The sequence below is a fragment of the Enhydra lutris genome, unplaced genomic scaffold (assembly GCF_002288905.1).
Source record: "Enhydra lutris kenyoni isolate GAN:26980312 unplaced genomic scaffold, ASM228890v2 scaffoldscaffold14, whole genome shotgun sequence".
In the NCBI taxonomy this organism is placed as follows: domain Eukaryota; kingdom Metazoa; phylum Chordata; class Mammalia; order Carnivora; family Mustelidae; genus Enhydra; species Enhydra lutris.
In genome coordinates this window covers 3,128-25,338 of record NW_019154098.1, presented here as the reverse complement: position 1 = coordinate 25,338, position 22,211 = coordinate 3,128, and the positions used below count along the sequence as shown (strand labels likewise).

The 22,211-nt window shown below is 47.7% G+C and overlaps 1 protein-coding gene across 3 annotated transcripts; it reads left to right on the top strand.

The window, feature by feature from the left end:
• The first annotated feature begins 4,372 nt into the window (after positions 1–4,372).
• LOC111146597 (chromosome unknown C8orf33 homolog) lies at positions 4,373–10,086 on the top strand. Of its 3 annotated transcripts, XM_022502220.1 has the most exons (5): positions 4,373–4,400; positions 4,488–4,811; positions 4,969–5,053; positions 5,194–5,340; positions 5,824–6,433. In XM_022502220.1, the coding sequence occupies exons 1-5, from the start codon at positions 4,395–4,397 to the stop codon at positions 5,961–5,963; spliced, it is 702 nt and encodes a 233-aa protein (XP_022357928.1). In that variant the 5' UTR covers positions 4,373–4,394; the 3' UTR covers positions 5,964–6,433. The 3 variants fall into 3 exon arrangements, with proteins under 3 accessions (XP_022357928.1, XP_022357927.1, XP_022357926.1); XM_022502219.1 differs by lacking the exon at positions 5,824–6,433 and adding an exon at positions 9,290–10,086 and having other exon boundaries at positions 4,382–4,811; XM_022502218.1 differs by having other exon boundaries at positions 4,382–4,811.
• Positions 10,087–22,211: the final 12,125 nt, after the last annotated feature.

Sequence of the window (22,211 nt, the reverse complement as noted above, 5' to 3'; positions counted from 1 at the left end):
GGGGTTAGAAAAGTTGATTATCCATATTTTAAAAAACAAAACTGACTCCTACTTTATAAAAGACAGAAAAATCACTTCCAGGCAAAAAATTTGAATGATCCTTGGTTAACAAAAGGTTCTTAAGACACAAAAAGGGAAAATAAAAAGATTGATACATTCATCAATGTTCAAAATAAGAATTTCTTTTCATCAAAATATACTATAATGAAAGTGAAAAAACCATATAACTCAGCTTTTTCACTCCTAGATATATATCTTAGAGAAATACCTGAACATAGGTGACATACAAGAATATGCCCAGTGCATTGTTTATAATAGCAAAAAAAAAGTGGAAGAAACAAATGTTTATTGTTAGGTTTCCTTATACGGTAGAATATTATCACCAGTGAAGACAGTGAACTACAATGGCACACAGTAACGTGTAACCCTCACAAACTTACTGAGAAAAAGAAGCTTAAGAACGCATATAGGGTGATTTAATGTATGTAAAATTCAAAACATGCAAAACTAAACAGTATTGTTTAGAGATACATATTTATGTTATTTTTTAGAAAGGTTTTATTTATTTATTTGTCAGAGAGAGCACAAGCAGGGGGAGTGGTAGGCAGAGGGAGAAGTGGGTTCCCCATTGAGCAAGAAGCCTGATGCGGGACTCAATCCCAGGACCCTGGGATCATGACCTGAGCCAAAGGCAGCGGCTTAACTGACTGAGCCACCCAGGTATCCCCATATTTATGTTAATGTACACACACGGAAGTCCTGAATTACATTGATAATGTTCTGTTTCTCCAACTAGGTGCTAATGACATCCATTTTTTATTTTTACCTTCAAATATATTTATTTATACAGTTAATCTTCATTACTGTGGATTCCATATTTGCAAATTCACCTGGTTGCTAAAATTTACTTGTAACCCCCAAAACCTCCCCTCATGCTTTCACAGTCATTCATGGAGATGCGCAGAGTAATGAAAATTCTGGGTGATTCCACTGCCATGTTCCCAGCTAATGCTGAACTGGCAACACTGCTCTCATACTCCCTACATCAGTGTCCTTTTTATAGTGCATTCGATGTTACACTTTTTTGCATTCTTTTGCTTTTTGTGGTGGTTTTGCTGTTTAAAATGGCTCTCAAGCATAGTGCTGGGGTGCTGTCTAGTGTTCCTAAGGTGTGCTGTGCCTTACAGAGAAAATACATGTTCTACATAAGCTTCAGTCAGGTACTAGTCCTCATGCTGTTGGCCATGATGTCAATGTTAATAAACCAACAACGTATATTAGATGTGTATGTTAATATATATTAAATAGAGAAACACAATAAGGTGATGTATCAAGTGGTTGATGAAAATATTGTGACTGGAGGCTCCCAAGAATTCAACTCTACTTCCCCCAGGAGCAATGGTTCAGTATTCACAAATTCACTGTTCTCAGTTACTTTATATAGAACTACCTGGAATGATAAGAAGTGACTGCATATGAATATTGATATTTACAGGTATGAAATTTGTAACATAGTTTCTAGAGATGCTAGGGGAGTAGGCAGAGGAAAGATGGTTTTAGTGGAGACTAGTGGAGAATTATCTATTTAAGAATAGGGAGTAGCCGGGCGCCTGGGTGGCTCAGTGGGTTAAAGCCTCTGCCTTCGGCTGGGGTCATGGTCTCAGGGTCCTGAGATCGAGTCTTGCATCGGGCTCTCTGCTCAGCAGGGAGCCTGCTTCCTCCTCTCTCCCTGCTTCCATCTCTGACTACTTGTAATCTCTGTCTATCAAATAAATAAATAAAATATTAAAAAAAAAAAGAATAGGGAGTAGCCATGGTGATGGAGACTGCCATGTTAGGAGTGGTTTCTTGGGTGGTTGTGGGGGTGAGAAGCCAGGGAGAGGAAGCTGAGGACTTGTACTTACTTTTATGAGTCCTTTTTACATGCCAGGGTGGGAGGCAGTGGAGAGATGTGAAGAAGGCTGGGTCCTCTATGCCTTCCTCTCTAAAGTTCTTCAGGGACCTGCTGTCTGGGCCTGGGGGTTTGAACAGGTGCTAGTACTGCCAGGGAAGGAAAATGAGGTGTCTGTGCAGGGCAGAGGGTAGTGGGGTTGCAGGGGCCTGTAAGGAGAAACTCGGAAGGCTGGGAGCTCAGTGGGACCAGAGCAGAGTGAGGTCTGGAAATTGTTGCTTCTGTGTGATTTGTCGGACTTGTGCTGGCTGGAAGATCAGGCAAGGAGCTGCCCATGTCAGCTATGAAGTCTGGGCTTCATGATGGAGGAAACAGAAGATTCCTAGGCAAGAGAGTAACACAGTCTTTGTTTTACAAAGCTCACTCCCACCACAGGATGTACAAGGGAGAGGAAGTGCAGAAATCAGCAAGGCCTGCATTGAGGTTGCTCAGGGCAGAGATGGTGTGCATGGCAAGGGGCAGAGACCAGTTAGATAAACTGATAGGACTGCATGGCTGATTGCACATAGGGCTGTGGAAGAGGGCAGTCTGGTGTGAGGCTTGTGCTCAGACACAGATGTTTGGGCTAAGAAGGCTTTCTCGTAGAAGCAGTTCTGGGCCAAGTCTCACAGGTTGATTCCCGGCCAAACAAGGCAGGAAAAAGCCCTTTTGGATCTGGAACCCACTCACCACCAAAACTGCCGGCAGTCCATCTGCCGGGACTAAAACACATCCTAACTGTGGTAGTTTAAAAATACGTCTAAAAGGTTTTGATATTCCTCCCTTCAAGAGGGGTCACCAGAGACCCTAACTTAGAACCAAACAGCTGTCCTGTTGCTAGATTCCTGATCCTCAGAAACCGTACCAGATTTTTACTGTTGTCGATCTGCTAAGTTTTGTGACAACTTGCTACACTGCAATAAAAGCACACCAGCTATCTGTGATGACCAACTGTCTCCCCTTTGAGACCTCCCAGCACAGGCAGGCAACACTTCCCACCCATGGTCTCAGGAAACGACACTTTCTATCCCGATTTCTGAATCATCAGACAGCGCTCAGACTCCCGTCCTCCTGGAGCCCCTCATTCTTGCGGAGGTCCGCTGACGCCTATGCCCGGGGCAGGGAGGAGGCACCTTGGTCTGTAGTGCAATATGGCAGGACGACTGTTCTGGGCAGATTGTGGGATGGGGCTCCCTCTGCCCTCTCCCCTGCGGCGCTCACATCCAGCCACCAGCAAGTGTGCATGCTCTTCCCTTCTGTTTCTGACCCCCTCCCCCAATATTCCCAGCCTCACCCGCCCCAGCCGTCTGGCCCTAACCCTAATCCCAAAACAGCAGAGGGATCTTTCAAATACATCTGAGTGGGACCACAGTGATAGGTCCCCCAATAATGGGTCCGTGATCAAAGGAGTGAGACTGATACAAAGCAAAGGTCAAGCAAAGCTTTATTTCACGCCAAGCATCAAGAATCAAACCCACCGGTCGGGGGGTCTCTTACAAAGAGGCAACCCCTCCCAGCCTCACAGACTAACTTTTATAGAGCACAGGCCACGTGGTTGAGCCGGGCCACACACAGGCGGCCAATGAGATTGTAACACACAGAGAAAGCTGCACAGTCATGCTAGGTCACACGCGGGTAGCCAACTGAATTACAACTTACCCTATAGAAGATATTTGCACTGGCCTATCACCTTGGTCAGAACTGGCGCCCAAAAGGCGGGGCCCACTCTCCTTGGTAGCTAGGGAGACAGTATGCGCCCCCACTGATGTCTCCACCTGGCCTGACCCGCCCTCCTATCTGGGCTTTGCTACCCAGGACTGGTTTCCCGGACTTGCTTTTAAGTCAGTTCCTCTGGGAAGGGCAGGGTCAGTCTCAGTTTCCTGCCTAAACAACAAAACGGCTCCCTCTGGCTAAGCAGGCCCTTGCGCACATCACTCTTTGGACGAACGTCTGTTCCCCAGCGCTCACCATCACAGCGGACAGCGGGCTACCCCACAGCGCCCGCAGGACCGCATCTCGCCCAAGTCTCCGACCTCGCCTTGCACCGCGACCCCTGCCCCACCGCGTCCTTCCCGCCCCCAACCGGTCCCGCCGGCCTGGCACCAGAGGTCTTAGCTGACCACTCGCCATCCCGTTTCGGCTGCTATTCTCGGCGCTTCTGTGACGGCTTTTCTCTCCCCACTAGGGGAGCTTCCAGAGCATTCCCTTGTTTAGGGCGTCGTCCTCCCATCCAGAGCGGTGCCTGCAACCTGGTAGCGCCCGACCTCTCCAACGGGTCTCTGCGGCCAGGGCCTCGGCCCCGCCCACCGCAGCATCGGCCTCGCCCACTGAAGCCTGGGCCCTCCGCCCCCGCCCACCGCGCGTCCAGGCCGGGCGGAATTCGGCGCCGCAGACGCGTTTCCGGAGGAGGGAATTCGGCGTCGGACCTCCGGCCCTACGTGATCTCCGGCGGCAACCGCGGCGCATGGCGGTGAGATGTGCGGAGAGACCGCGGGGTGCCAGGGTCCTGGGCCATCGGCGGTCCCCCACGACCCTTGTGCTGTCCCCCTTTGTCCAGGCCCTAGGACAGCCGGCTCGGGAGACGTCAGCGGCCGAAAGCCCACGCACTGCCTGCGCGCCCCGCAGCCCCCGGCCGCCTGGGTCGCTCCCCGACGCCCCGCGTCCTTCCGCCGTCAGGTCCCAGCCGGCCGGTCTCCGCCTAGGGCGCTCCGCCTGCAGCGACGCCGCCCCCGGGACGCACCCCGAACGCCGTGGAGGCGCCGCAGCCTCCAAGAAGCAGACGAAGAAGAAAACTCGGAATGGGGCGTCTGTGGCGAACGGAGGCGGGAAGGTCTCTGAGGAGCCGGTCTCCGAGGAGGCGCCCGTCAGCGCGGAGGCTCAGGCAAGGGCGGCGAACCCCGGTGCGTCCGGGCGCGCGCGCTCTCGGAGTTGCGGCGCCAAGGCTGCGCGGGGAAGGGGACGGGAGGGCGGCGCGGGGTGGGGCTGGCGGCCGCGGGGTCCTGCTGCCGCGTCATGGGCGCGTCCCCCATTTATCGCAGGCGGAGCAGCTGGCCCGGGAACTGGCGTGGTGCGTGGACCAGCTGGAGTTGGGCCTCAAGATGCAGAGACCGAGTCCGAGACAGAGTGAGCGGCTTTTCTGTAGAGCTGGGGGCGGGAGCCGTGGTCGTGCCGCTGCGGGCGGTGCCACGGGATGCGGCTGTTCGCCGCAGGACCGCGGGAGGTGAGGGTAGAGGTTCTTGGTCATTTGTTTTTTTGATCCTCAGAAGAGCAGGCCATTGGGGCAATCCGGACCCTGCGCAGCGAAAGAACCCCCCTGCCCCGGAAGAGGCAGCTGATGCGCTCCTTGTTTGGGGACTACAGGGCTCAGATGGAAGCCGAGCGGCGTGAGGCCCTTCGGGTTCTCAGAACGGGTGAGGAGCAGGAAAGTGCGCACCGTCAAATAAATGACGCCTTTTAAGAAACGTGCAGGGGGTAGGGAGGAAGAGCCCAGGGAGTGACCGGAGGAAACCCAGAGTAACAGGGCTGGCGCGGGTGGGCAGGGGGAGGACACCGACTGGGAGAGCAGGCACAGGGAAGGCTGGGGCTGTTTTAGAGAGCGCGAGCGCTTGGTGGGGAGGGCAGGGGGAGAGCGTCTCAGCAGGCTCCCGGCGCGGAGCCCTGTGCTGATGGGAGACTGGATCTCCTGACCCTCAGATCATGACCTGAGCTGAAATCAACCCAGTTGACTGACTGAGCCACCCGGTGCCCCTGTGTCTAAGTGGAGTTTGAGATAACACCGTCCCTACAATTTTGAGGAATGACTAGTTTTCTATTCCAGGGGATTAGAGTTGAATGGACACAGGTGAGGTTAGCTGTTAGGACCGTTCTGAGACTGTCTGTCTGCTCCCCCACAGCAGCCCGTGCAGCGCAGGTGCAGCCTGTTGGTGAGGCCACCAGGAAGAAGAACGCAAGGGTCTGCAGGCCTCGCCAGGCAGGGGTAGCCAAGGCTACCCTGGACACGCCTGATGAAGAGTTTAGGTTCAATTTTTTTTAGTCTGGCTTCCATCCCAGAACAGTTCCCCTGCCCAGGTAGTGTGGGGTTTGTCTGGAGTACAGAGCCTTTCCAGGAATGCTCTGTGGGACGTGGGGTTGGTCTGTCCATGGCTGGTCAGTGGGATCTGGTGCCCTGGCTGTGGGACAGATGTGAGACCAGCCTGTCGGGTACTGTCACATAAGCACAACAGCCATTTGTAGGTTTTCAGATGAAATGTCCTTCCTGCCAGAGGAAGGAGGTCCGTTTAGAAAAGCTTCTGCAGTAACCTGAAGTGAGTGTTCAGCACGTTGTAGAATGTTTCACTCAGTGTTTAGGTTGAGATTAAGCAGCTGTTTGTAGCGAGGAACGTGGAGGAAGCTGTGTAACTGCATCGTGGTGCTTGCTTATGAAAGAGTGTCCTGTCAAATGGTGTAGTTCTTTATGTCATACTGTCACATTGCACTAATAAAACTGTTTTTTGTAAAAATGGATTAGTGAATTCATGGGCTAACTATGTGTGTTACATGAGTACAGACGAGGTGTCTGGCATGGCTGGGTTCCAGGCTCACCATAGTGCTTGTCCTTTGTATCATTCCTGAGCATCTGTCCTCCTCAGGGAGCCAGTGTGGCTCCCAGAAGGCCAGGCTTTGTTCTTAGGAGCAGAGAGCTTCTTGTCCTCAGTCCTGGCTAAAGACCAGGGTTGAGCATCAGTACATGACCTCTCCAGACCTTGGCTGCTCCAAGTCCTCGTCCCAGGACCTCTGTTGCTTTGAATTGGGTGGCTTAGTCCCCCTCAGTGGTTGTGATGCCATCTTTGCTGGTATCTCCCAAGCTTGCATCCCAGACTAGATAAGATGCCTGGAGCCCAGCTGCCTACCATCATTTCTACTTTGATGTTTCACGGGTACTTCCGACTTGACAAGTCTAAACATTTGATCTCCCTTCGTCTTCTGCTTTTGAGTGAATGGTCCTGCTGCCCACCTAGTTGATGAAGCCAAAAACCTGTGTCATCCTTTCTTGCTTTCCTTCTTCTACACAAGTGTTCAATACTTTAGCTGGAATGTGAGTTCAGTCTTCAAACTAAATCTCTAATCTTTTGTGCTTTCTCTTCATTGTTTGGCATTCTAACCCTGGCCCCGGCTCTTGCCCTGGCTGCCGTGTGAGCCTCTGGGAGTTAGTGTCAATACGTGCCTCTTGCGTGTTCAGTGCGGCCAGTGGTCCTCCATGTACATTGGGTCCTATTTTTCTGACCTAGTGACTTCATTGTACCCATGATACAATGTGAAGGCTGGTGGACAAGGTGCCGCTTAGGGCATGTGCACATTTTAGCCTCCTGACCACCCCTCTGAAGTGGTCCCCCTTTCTTGTTCCCACTGTGCTGGCTTCTTGTCTGCTCCCGAGATAACCAACTCCATTCTGCCTCAAGGCTTCAGTCCTGATATGATGTTCACTAAAAGTCCACTTGTAGCAGGGCTGGGACTCTGGGGAACATGGTGTGTGGAGACTGGGAAACCGGCATCATCTTAAGAGGGGAGGGCACTATTTAGCCTCTGGGCCATCAACTCTGCTTTCCCTCTTAGGTCATTTTTCTACTGAGGATGCTCCTTCAGCATGTACCCAGCTGTGTTCCTGGTGGTGTTTCATCCATGGCTTGCATGTTAGGCACCCACAGCTAAGTCAGACCTCTGACTGTGGCCACGGTTCACCCGTCTATAAATAGGGTGGGTGTAGGTGGTGCTAGGTGAGGTTAGCTGGAGGCCCTGACCTACCTGCACCCTCTCAGGCCTCGGTGTTCTGGGCTGTGTTGCAGGCCTGCTGTGTGGGGTCTCAACACCAGCTCCCTGGCTCTGCAGCTCATGTTTGGTTCTTCCTAATGGCCTTCCTGTGGCTACAGCCATATGTCTGGATGATGATCATTTGTTCTACGCACTTTTTTTTTTCTTATCCCTAAAGACCTTATTTATTTATTTGACGGAGAGAGACACAGAGGGAGAGGGAACACAAGCCCGGTGAGTGGGAGAGGGAGAAGCAGGCTCCCTGCTGAGTAGGGAGCTTGACGTGGGGCTCCATCCCAGGATGCTGGGATCATGACCTGAGCCGAAGGCAGAGGCTTAATGATTGAGCCACCCAGGTGCCCCTATGCACTTTTTAAAAAAGGCTTTATTTATTTGACAGGGCACAGGCAAGGGGAGGGGCAGAGGGAGAGGGAGAAGCAGATCTGCTGAGCAGGGAGTCCCACTGGATCTCGGGACCCTGGGATCATGCCCAAGCCAAACACAGATGCTCCACTGACGGAGCCACCCAGGCGCTCCTGTTCTACAAACTTTTATCAGCACTTGCTTGGTTCCCCATGGCGTGTTCTAAGGACTATATTTTCAGCAGCTGGGGGTTCCCCCCCTAATTTGAGTCCCATTGCCTCCTGAAAAATGGAGGTGTATCACCTACCTTCTGGGTGCTTGGACAGGATACACCCACATCCCCCAAGGTTTTGGAAGCCCCTTTAATGCCCACATGCAACCGCACATGCCACAGGTATCGGATCCCAGGAAGCTCCCAGCCTAGTTTGCCTCCTTGCTGTGCCTCTGTGGGACTCACCAAAAGCTGGGCCCCCTGGCCTGAAACTCTAGTCCTGCCCTTCCAGTCCTTGGCTTAGCTGTTCCCTCCACCTCTGGTCAGTGGGCATCCCACATGGGGAGCTTCAGAAACAGGTGACACTCAGCCAGTTCCCTATTGTTTTACTTAGAAAGGGAGGCAAACCATGAGAGACTCTTGGCTCTGGGAAACAAACTGAGGGTTATGGAAAGGGAGGTGGTGGGGGGATGGGGTAACCGGGTGATGGACATTAAGGAGAACACATGCGGTCATGAGTACTTGGTGTTGTATGCAGCGAATGAATCACTGAACATTACATCAAAAACTAATGATGTATTATATGTTTGGTAATTAAAAAAGAAAGGAATGCTAGTTTCTTACAATTCTGGATAATGAATCCCAGAGGAGTAAAAGATATAAAGCTGTAAACTAACCTTTAGGAATGCTGGGAAAAAACTAGAAAAACCCGTTTGATCCTGGACGGTGAGAAAGACTTGTAATTGAGGAAAATAGGAAAGTGAAATAAAGCCTGGTGACAGAATAGTGGTTCATGAAATAGATTGTAAAATGAGATTACTGCACATCTGGTAAGGGGAGATTTACAGAATTTTGTAAAAGATTGTATATCTCGACTCAGTGTATATCTGTGTCGGTGAAGCCCGGAGACCTTCCTAGCCAGATGAAATTTACTTGCCTCAGGGAATGCCAGGATTAGAGGCTTTGTGACACTGATCCATACCTCACTTTCCTTCCAGGTGTGTTGAACCTGAAAGCCATGACCACAGTGATGGTTTTGGTCGAAATAATGGAAAGGCCTGTGGTAAACACACATGAAATGTGGACTGCCAGAGGATGCAGGTAGCCGTGTTGGGGGCCAGTGAAGAGTAAGGAGCAGAGGAGGCACTGGGTGCGGGAGATGAGGAGGTTGGAGCTGAGAGATTGGTTGTTGACCTCCACTCAGAGCTTCACAACCCCCCACCCCCCAGTCAAAAACCAGAAAGATCACAGCTTTTGTTGGGGGGGGTGGTGTTGGCAGTCTCTCTTCCTGTTTGCATAGTGATTTGCATAGTTTGCACACTTTATGCAGTGGTCTGTCTGCATCGATGAGAAAGCAGAGATGTAGTGTGTCAGGTTTGGTAATTCTTACACATTTCCACTAACAAGACACAGTCATGTTGGAACATGGACATATTTCTCCACACAGCTTAGGGAAGGTCCTTCATGCATAATTTTGGGTTTACGTTGCCTGTTCCCTGATAATTTTGTGGGAAAAAATATTTCCTTTATTCCTCTTCAGTGTACAAGGGAGGTATTTTGTCTTTCATGGGGAAATTATAGTAGATTCTTACGACTTGCAAATATTTCTCCTGGTTGTGTCTTCGGTATGCCTTCTGACATTAATTGGTTTTTGGAAAATCCCTCGTAACTGAACACTGACGATCTGTGCGAATTGTTGATTTTATTAGGTTCAGCAATGGTATTGTGGTTCTGTGGAAAATTGTGCTGGTATTTGTAGAAGTGCATACTGAAATATTTAGGTGTGCAGTGTTGTTTGTAATTTATTATATTTTACAATACAAAAATGTAAAGCAAATATGGCTAATTATTAAATCTGATGTGTATGTGGCATTCATCACACCATTCTTTCCACTATATTTGAAGAATTTCCTTTTGGGGCCCCTGGGTGGCTCAGTGGTTAAAGCCTCTGTCTTTGGCTCAGGTCATGATCTCAGGGTCCTGGGATTGAGCCCCACATCGGGCTCCCTGCGAGCCTGCTTCCCCCTCTCTCTCTGCCTACTTGTGATCTTTGTCTGTCAAATAAATAAATAAAATCTTAAAAAAAAATTTCCTTTTATGTCAAAAAAGAAGAAAAGCCAAATCACCAGTGGCAGATCCTCCTAAGTTTAAAATACGTTTACCTTTATTTTCACTGGGTCAGTATTCATTAATTTCTTATTCCCCAGGTGAATTTCTACTGTAAGTTTAAACAATATAAGTCCTAATAAGAAAACTATTTTGTCAACTTTAGTTAGTAAATTTTGCCATAAGATGGCAGTTTCCCCTCAATTTATTCCCAACAGCAGTGTGGTATTGTCCTCGTCCCCTTGTTGTCTCTGAACAATGCCATTGATAGGGATTTTGGGGTGGCACCAACTTCCCGTACATTTTGGAGGCCAATTCTGTAGTGTGATTTGGACATTGTCCTGGAGGCTTACTAAGCCTTAAACCTGTTTATCTAACCCTCTTGATGCTTCTCTGAGCTTCCAATCACTTGATACACAAAACAGACATGTTTGAAAACTGTAATTTAAAGAATCCACAGCTTCTCTTAAGTCTCAGCATATTTTTCAGTAGCTAGACAGCTCCTAGGTCTCTTCCTCCTGTTGAGTCTTCCCATTTCTGAGACCTCAGCGCCCTGCAAAACAGTTTTGGTAGCCTCATTGGATTTGCTAAATCAGCGAGGCAAATTTTGTTCAAGTGCAGTAACATTTTCAAGATGGGAAGTGAATGAGTAGGAATTAACCAGGCAAGGTAGGTGGTGAGGAGATTCCAAGGCAAATGGGTAGTTTACTGATTACATAGTGGAATGACTAAGTTTCAGCAATGGAATTAATAAATGAATTAACTAAATGTATGAATAAATGATGGCTGAATAATGAAACCCTGCCTGTAGTTACATGACTCTCCCCTGGGAGACTGGGAGGGAGAAGGTATAGGAGAGAGATGCTGCTGCAGGTGCCTGACTGGTTGGACACCTGCCCCCGTGAACTAGCAGAGCTTTCATTAAAGGCAGGCTTCAGAGAGATTTTCTTGAGTCCTGGGACCCAGTTCTGTCTGCATACAGAGTAGGGAGTCCGAGCAATAATAAGAGATATTTTGCTGTAGATTTGAGGGATATTCACAGTAGTTACAATATCTAATAGTGAACAGATTTAATGTTTTTTCGACTAAAGATTTGTAGCTTTTTAGAGTACCTGCAAGAGTCACCCTCACTTTATATTTTGAGAGAGTAGTTAATGAAATCAGATCCTGTGTTTGGGAAGATTAGTAAAGAAGAAAAATTGTGGGGTCCCTGGGTGGTTCACTGGATTAAGCATCTGATTTCAGTTCAGGTCATGATGTTGGGGTCTTAGGGTCAAGCCCTGGATCGGACTCCATGCTCAGTGGGGGGTCGGCCCCTGCTCCCTGGTGTGCACGCTCTCTCTCTCTCTCTCAAATAATAAAAAGTCTTTAAAAAAAGAAAAACAGGGGCTCCTGGGTGGCTCAGTGGGTTAAGCCTCTGCCTTCGGCTCAGGTCATGATCTTGGTCCTGGGATCGAGCCCCGCATCGGGCTCTCTACTCAGCAGGGAGCCTGCTCCCTGCCCCTCCTCTCTGCCTGACTCTCTGCCTGCTGTGATCTCTGTCTGTCAAATAAATAAATAAATTTAAATTTAAATTAAATTTAAATTAAATTTATTTATTTAAATAAATAAAGTTAAAAAAAAAGTCAATGCCGAGCAATAGGTAAATGTCATAATTAACACTTGAAATGTCATATGAAGTTCATGAACCCTGTATTACCTTGCTAAATTCCCTAGGCTCATGCTACCACTACAGAGTATTTCATGTTTCAGTGCTTACATTTAAGTAATTGATAAAAAGTCCTAGTCTATTAGGACATGATCTGTCATATATTTGAATACAGCTTTTTTGAGATCGTGTTTAATTATTAATGAATAACTATAATTATACAGATAACTTATTATGTTGGCATTTCAGAATGTTCAAGTGAGGGAGCATGATTATTTTTATGTCAGAGCTCTGTTCTGAGATCTGTGCAAAAATACATCCAACAGTAGATTTGTAATTAATCTCAGTGACCCAGTGGCCCACTCTGTCTTCTGGGTGGCTCCATGATTCCGTGGGGACTGAGGACAAAGTGTTCCTCTTCCACTGAAAATTCTAATCCAAAAGGAAAGTTCCCATAGTTTAGAATGACATATTATGCCCTGGATTTTCCGTTATTATTCCAGAAAACGTCCTCCCCAGCACTATTAATTTGGATGTTCCTCAGGTGCAGGTGTGCTGAAGAGAGGTCTCGTGGTGTAAGGAAGGTTAGGTCTGATTGAAAAATATAAAACAATTACAGTGAGAACCATAGTGAAGTATTTTTGATGCAAACTACATTCAAGAACACATCAATCCCTAATCCTCAATTTTAAGAAGACGGGAATATTTATACTGTGCACACAAAATTCTGTTAAGGATCATTCATGATATGCAACAGTTGGAAAAATAAACTATGTATTTAAAAACAGTCATACCTGTGTTCACATCCATATATTTGTGATAAGCAGTGGGAATACCACTTACCCCTTGAGCTTGAAGCCCAGAGACCTTGATCATTCTCCATATGATGAGAATTGAGGAGGATCTTAGTTCACATTTTGTACTCACTCTGTGATCATGGGTCCCAGACTCAACCTCCTAGTGTTACATTATTCTCTAATACGGGATGCAGTAAAAATTACAAAGTGTTTGAGAACTTACTGGTATAAATTATCAAATCCATCAGTAGTGGCTTGGAGAAATGAGAGACCCAGAGAACTGCCATCTCCTTTCCACTTAGCCAAAGATAATGTCGGTGTGATTGGAAAATAAAACATGCTAGAGGGCAGGTCAGGGTCCAGTTTAGGGTTTAGGGTAAAGTCAGGGTTGGGGGTAGGGGAAGGGTCAGGGCCATGGTTGGTGTTGGGGATCAAGGTCTAGGGTCAGGGTCATGGGTTGGGTCCAGGGGCAGGCTTGGGACCAGGTTCAGGGTCTGGCTCAGAGTCAGTGTCAGTGTCAGGACCTGGGTCAGGGTCTGGGTCAGGGTCTGGTTTTAGTGTAATGGCCCTATTGCCTATCCTCTATCTCATCTGACTCTCTGGGCCTCTAGGATGGACAGGAAACACCCATGATCACATACACATTAGGGATTGAGCTGGGCTATAGGTTTTTTGCCCCTCAGTGTTGGACTGTAATAGAAGAGTGAAATATCTGCCTGGTCACTGTTTCAAATTCAACTCAACCCCAGTTGAGGATTTTGGAAGGCCTCAAGATTGTGGACAGTCCTTCCATCCTCCCATCTGGGAGGGGTTCTGCCTGGGCAGCCTAAGTTTCCAGCAAAGACCTGACCCTTGGGGGCATAGAGTAGATTCGTGTGACTTTTTTTTTTTTTTTTTAAAGATTTTATTTATTTATTTGACACAGAGATTATAAGTAGGCAGAGAGGCAGGCAGATGGGGAGTGGGAAGGAGGCTCCCCGCTGAGCAGAGAGCCTGACGCAGGGCTCCATCCCAGGACCCTGAGATCATGACCTGAGCCTAAGGCAGAGGCATAACCCACTGAGCCACCCAGGCGCCCCAGATGCACGTGACTTTATACAGGACTGGGTGCAGTGGCTTACCAGCTACCAGAAAGCCTACCATGGGCAGACTTCTCGTGGGCTGGTGGTGCTCTCCTGGCACCATCTGGATCCTTCGTCCTAGCTGAGTGATCAGAAAATAGATAGTCAGGTCTCAGATCGGACAGCCCTTGGCCTCCAACCATCCAGGCAGGCATCCGTGGTCCTGCTCAGGCCAGCCTGGGTCTTGACAACCCTTGTGGCCAATTACTGGTCAGTTTAATGGTTCATGGGCCACATAGACAGCCTCTCTGGATGTCTCCATTCATTCTCATTCAGCCTCTGTGGTGGAGACAAATGCCTGCTCCCTCACAGCCTCTTACTCTCCAAACATTGAATGTGGCCCTGGCCACAACAGCCATACAGCAGACTGGCTCTGCAAGCGTTTGGCCTCCCAGTTATAGTGTGAGCTTTGACATGCACATTCATTAAGAATCAAGAATACAGGAACAACTGTGTTCCCAGCGGGCAGTTTCTCACTGAGACTGCGTGTTCTTGGAGAGCCATGTGCATGATCCAAGGACTGTGACCTTTAGAAAGCATGCCAAGTGTGGATTTTGGGCTGTGGAATAATCCTTGAGCCTCCCACCGATTCACTGAGCAATAATATCATCTACCTCCCATCCAAAGAGTTCCAGAGTTTAGACCCCACATTCCCCCACCTTGAAGGTGGGTGTATGATCCAAGTCTAGCCAATACCATGCTCCATCTTCTAGGTGCTCAGATGGTTTCAAGGATAAGAATGTGTCCCAAGACCAAAGACTTAAAGCTGTGACTTTCCTTGGGACTCAAGGGAAGGAGAAATGCTTCCCAGTAGACTAGATGATGAGTGGGTATCAGCCCAGAGTTGCTAGAGGCCCCAGATGCAGTGAGAGAGACTGTGCCTGTGAATGTCCAGAACACTTAGCAGGATGGCAGGTTGGAGAGGGTCCAGGTCACACTGTGAGAGTGTGAGCCTCTGGCACTTCTAGGTCCAAACCCACTCTTAATTTGCCTCCTGCAAGTAATAATTTATTTCTACCATTTAAAAATATTAATTTCTTTTACTTCAGTAAGCGTGTCCAATCCCTTGCCATCCAAAAAGTGCTAGGTGACACATCAAGATCAACAATCCCTGAGACTCCCTGTGCATGGTGTCCTCACTGGGTTGTGCGTGGTTGGGGAGGGGAAGACAGTGGTGGGGGTGGGCAAGTCTCAGGGCAGCTCCAGAGCAGTGAGGGGAGAGCCAGCAGGAGAAAGAGTCCCTGGATGGCTAATTGGTCTGCTTGTTGTTTTTTCCTTATTTTAGGGTCCATTTTGTTAATGTTATTTTACTAAAAAATCATTTATTTCCTCTAAGCTTCCAGTCTGATGGAATAGATTTCTCTTATTTGACCTTTAATTTCTACTCTCTTTCTATTTTTCTTCAGAATTGTCATAATTAATGAACAAATGTTGATATATTATTTACTACAGTCCTTCCTTTTTCAGGTTCCCTCTGTTCTACCTTTCCTGGCTCCAGCATTCTGGGCAGGACACCACATGACATGTGGTCATCACGTCTCTTTAGGCTCTCCTTGGCAGGGATAGTCTCTCAGACTTGTTTTGTTTCAATGACCTTGACCATGTTGAGGAGGACTGGTCAGGGATTTTGTACATAGACGTGCATTGGGATTTAGTTATTTTTCTCATGGTTAGACTGGGGTTGTAGGTTTCGAGGAAGCAGATCACAGAGTTAAAGTGCTCTGTCATCACTGTACAAGAGAACACTTGTCACTGTCCATGTTAAGGTTGGTCACTTGGCTGAGGCAGTGTTGGTCAGGCTTCTCCGCCATGACGTTACCCTTTCCTGTGTGTGTATGGTGTGTCTTCAAGACACTGTGTGGAGCCCACATGCTTCAGAAGCCACCTCTTTGATGGGTGGCTAAGTGTCTATATCTATTATTTGGAATTCTGTTAGGACAGGTCTATTCAATCCCAATTGTAAAAACCTATTTAATCTGTTAATAAAGAATGCAACTGAGTAATTTAAAAGATCACCTTGGCTTTATTGAACTGTTCTTGAATTGCGCAGCATCCCATCTAGCAAATAGAAAGGACCTTCTTTGAGCTGCATGGAAGGAAAGGCTTTTAAAAGCAGACAGGGAATTGTATGACAGTATTTATATACTTCCCCTTTTATACCCCTAGCCTATCTAAATTATAAACGTGCTTCTAGGCCTAGCACACGTACTACCTCTCCATACAGTTGTCTTTAATCATTCCAGCAATGGTGAATGCTCCTTTCTTTAAAACATTTGTAATCTTGTATTTTTTCACAATAGGTAATACTATGTGAAGTACCAGAGTAGCAGTGTGAAAGAATAAATGGAGACTGCTTTGGTTTATTTATAAGAATTATAGAGACTATTCAAATAGGAGAGTAGGAGAAGGGTAGTTGCTTCCTGAGTTGAGAGGGACTTGGGGACCATCGTGATAAATAAATGGTTCTCCAAGATGTTTATTTCGCTAGTCCTCAGTTTCTTCATATGCATAACAAGGGAGTTAAAATGTACAATCTATAAAATATTTTGTTGCTTTTTCATCTTATAAAGGTGTGACTAAGTTATAGGGAAATTCTGTATTACATGGAAGAAGTCAAGGATTGGTACTGTGCCGGAGTATTTTGGGGGATTGTGAATGCTAAATCATTTCAGGTTTAAAAGAACAGGATGGGAGGGGCGCCTGGGTGGCTCAGTGGGTTAAAGCCTCTGCCTTCGGCTCAGGTCATGATCCCAGAGTCCTGGGATCGAGCCCCACATCGGGCTCTCTGCTCAGCAGGGAGCCTGCTTTCTCCTCTCTCTCCCTCTGCCTGCCTCTCTGCCTATTGTGATCTCTGTCTGTCAAATAAATAAATAAAAAAAAAATCTTTAATAAAAAAAAATAAAAGAACAGGATGGGAAATCTCTCTGTCTTGAAGACATGGCCTTAAAAATCATTTTTATTCAGAAGCTGAAAATAGATAATACAATGCATACTTTCCCCCTTTATCTTGCCTGGGGGGCGGGATTCCTGATAATGTTTCTAGTAACAAGTCAAATAAAACACAATGACTAATTCTTAAAAAAAACAAAACAAAACACACAAGGAATTGAAAAAAGAAAATCATTAGTAAAGAATGCATTGTTTTAGGCCAGGTCGGCCTCTTAAGGGGAACAGAAGGGGCCATTCAGTACATTTCCCAGGTTGACTGCTTAAAGTTTACATGGAGATGGGGTTATGTGAAACAGCAGTTGGGTTAGGTAGTTAAGTTGTCGTTTGCTGACCTGGGTCTCTTAACATAAGTGACTCCATTTTGGGCCTGTGATTTCTTTTTTTACAAATCATTCATTTTTCCAGCGTTTTCCATTGGCTCCTGTTTTCTGTTGACATCATTTCATCTTTGTGGGTTTTTTCTTGGTACTTCCTTAGTTTCTGATACTTCAAGGGTAACCTTGCTCCTACATTTACTGTCTCAGTCCTAGTGTCAGCAATTTCTTCAAAGAGCTCTGGCTCCTTCTGTTAGAGAATGATATTAAAGTCTTATCTGTGGGGGCGCCTGGGTGGCTCAGTGGGTTAAAGCCTCTGCCTTTGGCTCAGGTCATGATCCCAGGGTCCTGGGTTCAAGTCCCACATCGGGCTCTCTGCTCAGCGGGGAGCCTGCTTCCTCCTCTCTCTCTGCCTGCCTCTCTGCCTACTTGTGATCTCTGTCTGTCCAATAAATAAAATCTTAAAAAAAAAAGTCTTATCTGTGGAAATTGAATGTGCTCAGTGAACAATGCAAGACAACATATGCCTGTATTCCAGCCTATGTAAACACACCGAATTAAAGATTTCTGTGTGGTACTGTCTGTATCCATATTAAGCCAAAGACGAGTTCACGCTGATGTCTCCAACCTGATCACATTGTGATCTTCTCCCTTTGCTGGTCTGTAACTTTCTGCTCCACCAGTGACAAACTGGCTTTTGCCACCTGCCATGTATTTCACTCACTGCTCCGTTCCAGTTCACAGATACGGCTTTTTAAGATCTGTTCTATCTGTTCGCTACCACCCTAATGGGAGACTTTGTGAAGTAGATTCCACTGTGTACATACAGCACATTTTTCCATTAGTCTATGTTAGGTCCATAATCAAAGGAGCGAGACTGATACAAAGCGAAGGTCAAGCAAAGCTTTATTTCGCACCAAGCATCGAGAATCAAACTGACTGGCCGGGGTCGCCTCCTATAGAGAGGGCGACCCCTCCCTGCCTTGCCAACTAACTTTTAAAGGGCAAAGGCCACGTGGTTGGGCCTGGCCACACACAGGCGGCCAATGAGATTGTAACACACAGAGAAAGCTGCACAGTCATGCTAGGTCACATGCTAGGTGACCAATTGAATTACAATTTACCCTATAGTAGATATTTGACCTAGCCTATCACCTTGGTCAGAACTGGCGCCCAAAAGGCACCCAAAAGGTGGAGCCCACACTCCTTGGTAGCTAGGGAGACAGTATGCCTTCCCCACTGATTGGATGTCTCCACCTGGCCTGACCCGCCCTTGTATTTGGGCTTTGTTACCTGGGACTGGTTTCCTGGACTTGCTTTTAAGTGAGTCCCCTGGGAGGGGCAGGGTCAGTTTAAGTTTTACTGCATAAACAACAAAATGACTGTTTAATCCAAGATGGAATGAATTGCTCTGGCTAAATAGGCCCTCACATTCTACAGACTCTGCTCATTTCTGAAGTTAATTTGGGTCAGCATCTTTTGCCATAGAACCTGCAGAGAGTGTTTTTTCAGACATTTCCAGTACAGTTAGATCACTTGTCATATTCTGTATTCCACTAAAATGGCAGAAGAAATTCTGCTCGTGTCAAGGTTCTACCACTTGGACTAGGAATTACATTGACCCCACAAAGTTTAATCGTGTACACATGATTAAATGACTAAGGCAGGCAGGTTTTATACTTTGTGGACAAAGAGAAAATTCCTGTGAGGAATTCAGAGAAGAAAGAAAACCTTAGGAGCTTCAATTTGTAAGGAGTTCTAAACAATTTGAACTGGGGTGGTAAATTAGTCTAAAGTAACAAGGGTTGTTTCTGCAGCCTTCTGGGCTGTAAATTTGCCATCTGGTGATTAGGTGGTCTTTTCATCTCCTGGTACAGGGAGATCTGCACATGGAGATTGATATCCTGCTTCTAGGGGAACAGAGGAGGGTCTGAGTGTCCCCCTTACAAGGCTGTCTCGTAAGTAACTTATTTAAAGTGATTGGTATGCTGAAGTGGCACATTTGGGGCAGCCTTTGGTCCAAACACCCCACATCCTAAATGTGATATTCCCACGTTCTAATAACTTAACTTGAGTAGATTATGATTTACTCTGTGGGATGTGAAGATGTTTGGGTTTTGACAAATGCACAGTGGCAGGTATCCAGCGCTAAAATATCATGGCATACTTCAAGCTTCCCATGCCATGATCCTTTTGTCACCCTGTAGTTTTTCCTTTTCCAGAATGTCCTATAAATGGGGTCATGCAGTGTGTATCCTTTTCAGACTTGATTCTTTCACTTAGGGAAATACATGTAAGATTCACCCATGTCTTTGTATGGGGTGATGGTTGATTCCTTTTTTTGCTGAATAGATAAACAGGAGAAAAACAAACAGAAGTTTAATACCATGCATACGTTCTGTATTCATGGAAGATAACCAGGAAAACAGAGTAACTCCCTAAAATGGCCCAGCCATCATCCTAAATGCCATTTTCAGCTAAAGACACAAAGATTTTGGGTGGTGGAAAGGCCAGTTAAAGGACAGTGCCAAGCCAAGCACAGGAAAGAAAGTTATGGTCGTTATGCATATTTATGTCTGTGCCTTCTCCTTTGGTACAAGTGTGTTGAGTTTTAGTCATTCTTCTGTTCCTGGTGCAGGAAGCTCCTTATAAATGGAGCTTTCCTTTATCTGTTTACATTTCATTCACCAAATGACAACCTCTGCTCAGTTTTCAGAGATGCTCCTGTGTCTGCTGGTTCTTAAAATTAATCAGCCCCAAATAATTCGTGTGCCAAAGAGGCATATTTGGGGTGGCATGTTCTGCTTCCTTCACGTGGATGTACTCTGATTCGCTTATGGATTCATCTATTGAAGTATCTCTTGATTTTTGTCAGATTTTAACCATTAGACATAGAGTTGCTGTGTATAACTGCATGCGAGTTTTTGTTTGGAAATAGTTTTTCAGTGCAGTTGTCTAAATACCAGAAGCATGATGGTTGGATCCTAAAGGTGAAGATTTAGCTTTGGAAAAAAACCTTCCAAACTGTCTTCCGAAGCAGTGGTAGGTGCATTCCCCTAGAGTGAAGGACAGTTGCTGTCATTTCTCACATTCCAGCAATTGGTATCCTTGTTTTTTGTAGGTGAGCATTTCTAATAGGTGTGCAGTGCTGTCTCACTGTTTGTGGAGCATGTTTCATATGCTCATTTATTATCTATACGTCTTCTTTGTCCAGGCATCTTTCAGATACTTATCCATGATCAATTGTGTTATTTCCTTTTTGTTGAATTCTGAGAGCTTTTTGGTATATTTTGAATACAAATCCCTTATCATATATGTGTTTTGCAAATATTTTCCCCCAGCGTGTGACTTGTCTTTTAGTTTTCTGAGCAAGATCTTTTTCGGAGTTAGAAGTTTTAATTTTAAGAAGTTCATGTTATCAATTTTTTTCTTTTGTGGATTGGCCTCCGGTATTGTGTGTTAAAACTCCTCACCAAACCCAAGGTCATGTAGATTTTCCTTTATGTTTTCTTTTTGATATTTTGGTAGTTTTGTATTTTAAATTTATTTTCAATTTTGAATGAATTTTGCTATAAGTTGTTAAGTTTATATCTGCATTTCTTTTAATTACATATAGTTTCCAGATAATTGTTCCTATTTCTGGAGGTGTCAGGGGATATTGGGCTTGATTTCAGTGTGAATTTCCAAAATTTAATGGATTCGGCTGGGCCCCAGGAGGGGACAGGTGTCACCACTGAACAGAGCACTGAACTGCCCCCACCGCCCGCAGGGGGGCGCCAGAGCCCAGCTCCTAGAGGCCAGGGGGAGCGGTATGCGCGGTCCCTTCTTACGGGAGCGCGGCCTCCTCAGGACCCGCTGTGGAGGCCGTGGGGCCGCGTGCACGCTGACAGGAGTCCGGCCTCCTCAGGACCCGCGGTGGCAGAAGGTGGTGAGCAGGAGCTGCCGGAACCGGGACTGCTGAGGGGGCGCGTGCTCGCAGGGCCCCGCGGGGGAAGGGTGTGCTGTGTACACCTGCTTCCCGGGCTTCGTGTGGGCTGACGTGGGGTCCCCGGTGGTGCCGTGCGTGGGGCTGTCGGGTCTCCCCTTTCCGGGCTCCGATTCGGTTCCTGGGGCGCCTCCGACGGTCTGCAGTCAGCGCGCAGCCACCTTCCCCGTGCTCGTGCTCCCCCTGCCTCAGCCCTGCGGGGTCCTTCCCTCGGCCACACCCTCTGGACCCGGCGGCTCGGCCTCCCTCCCGGAGTCCGACGTCGTCTCTGCTTCTGCGATGTGGTGCCGCGGGGGTGTCGGGAAGTGCCGCGTCCTCTGCGGTGACCTCGGATCTGCGGGACCGTGTCGCCGCCGCACCGAGACGCGTCAGCAGACCCTCCGTTGTCGCCTCTGAACCACATCTGCCGCGTTGCACGGGCTGCTTCGGGGCGTTTGACCCCAAACAGGGACACTGTCCTGCGGAACCCCCACGGAACCCCAGGTGAGGAAATCCTGACGGCGCCCGCAGTGGCCCCCAGACCGCAGGCCACTTCAGCGGCCGCCGCCCACCGCACCGTCCGCGACGTCTTCTCCGGTCCCGACCCATTTTCTCCTTCCGGAGCGGCTCCCGAGACTCCCCGTTGTGCACGACCCTGACGGGTTTACGGAGCGCCGAAGCTCCAGTCTGAGGGGCATTTCCACAGGGTTATGTCACTGAGGCCGTTTCCGGGGTCCACGCGCGTGGTGACAGGCGTCATCCTTCGTGTTTTCATGGCGACCAAACACGACAACACGGACCGCTTCAGACACGGCAGGTGGCAGTTCTGCAGCCTCAGCCGAGGTCACGTGCCGCACGTCGTTCTCCAGAACGTTCTCGTTCTCCAGAACGTTCTCGCTCTCCCCGAGGGCGACTGTGTGCGCGAAACACCGGCTCCCGGTCCCCTCCCTCGGCCCCGCAGCCGCATCCGACTGTGTGTCCCGGACGCCTCCTCCGAGCGGGGTCCTGGTGTCTGTCCTCC

Bases quoted from the DNA above. Each gene is read 5' to 3' on its own strand.
- LOC111146597 (XM_022502218.1), top strand. From the start codon at position 4,395: ATGGCGGTGAGATGTGCGGAGAGACCGCGGGGTGCCAGGGTCCTGGGC. The intron at 4,812-4,968 runs GCAAGGGCGGCG...CATTTATCGCAG, and splicing joins CCGTCAGCGCGGAGGCTCAG to GCGGAGCAGCTGGCCCGGGA. The intron at 5,054-5,193 runs GTGAGCGGCTTT...TTTGATCCTCAG, and splicing joins GAGACCGAGTCCGAGACAGA to AAGAGCAGGCCATTGGGGCA.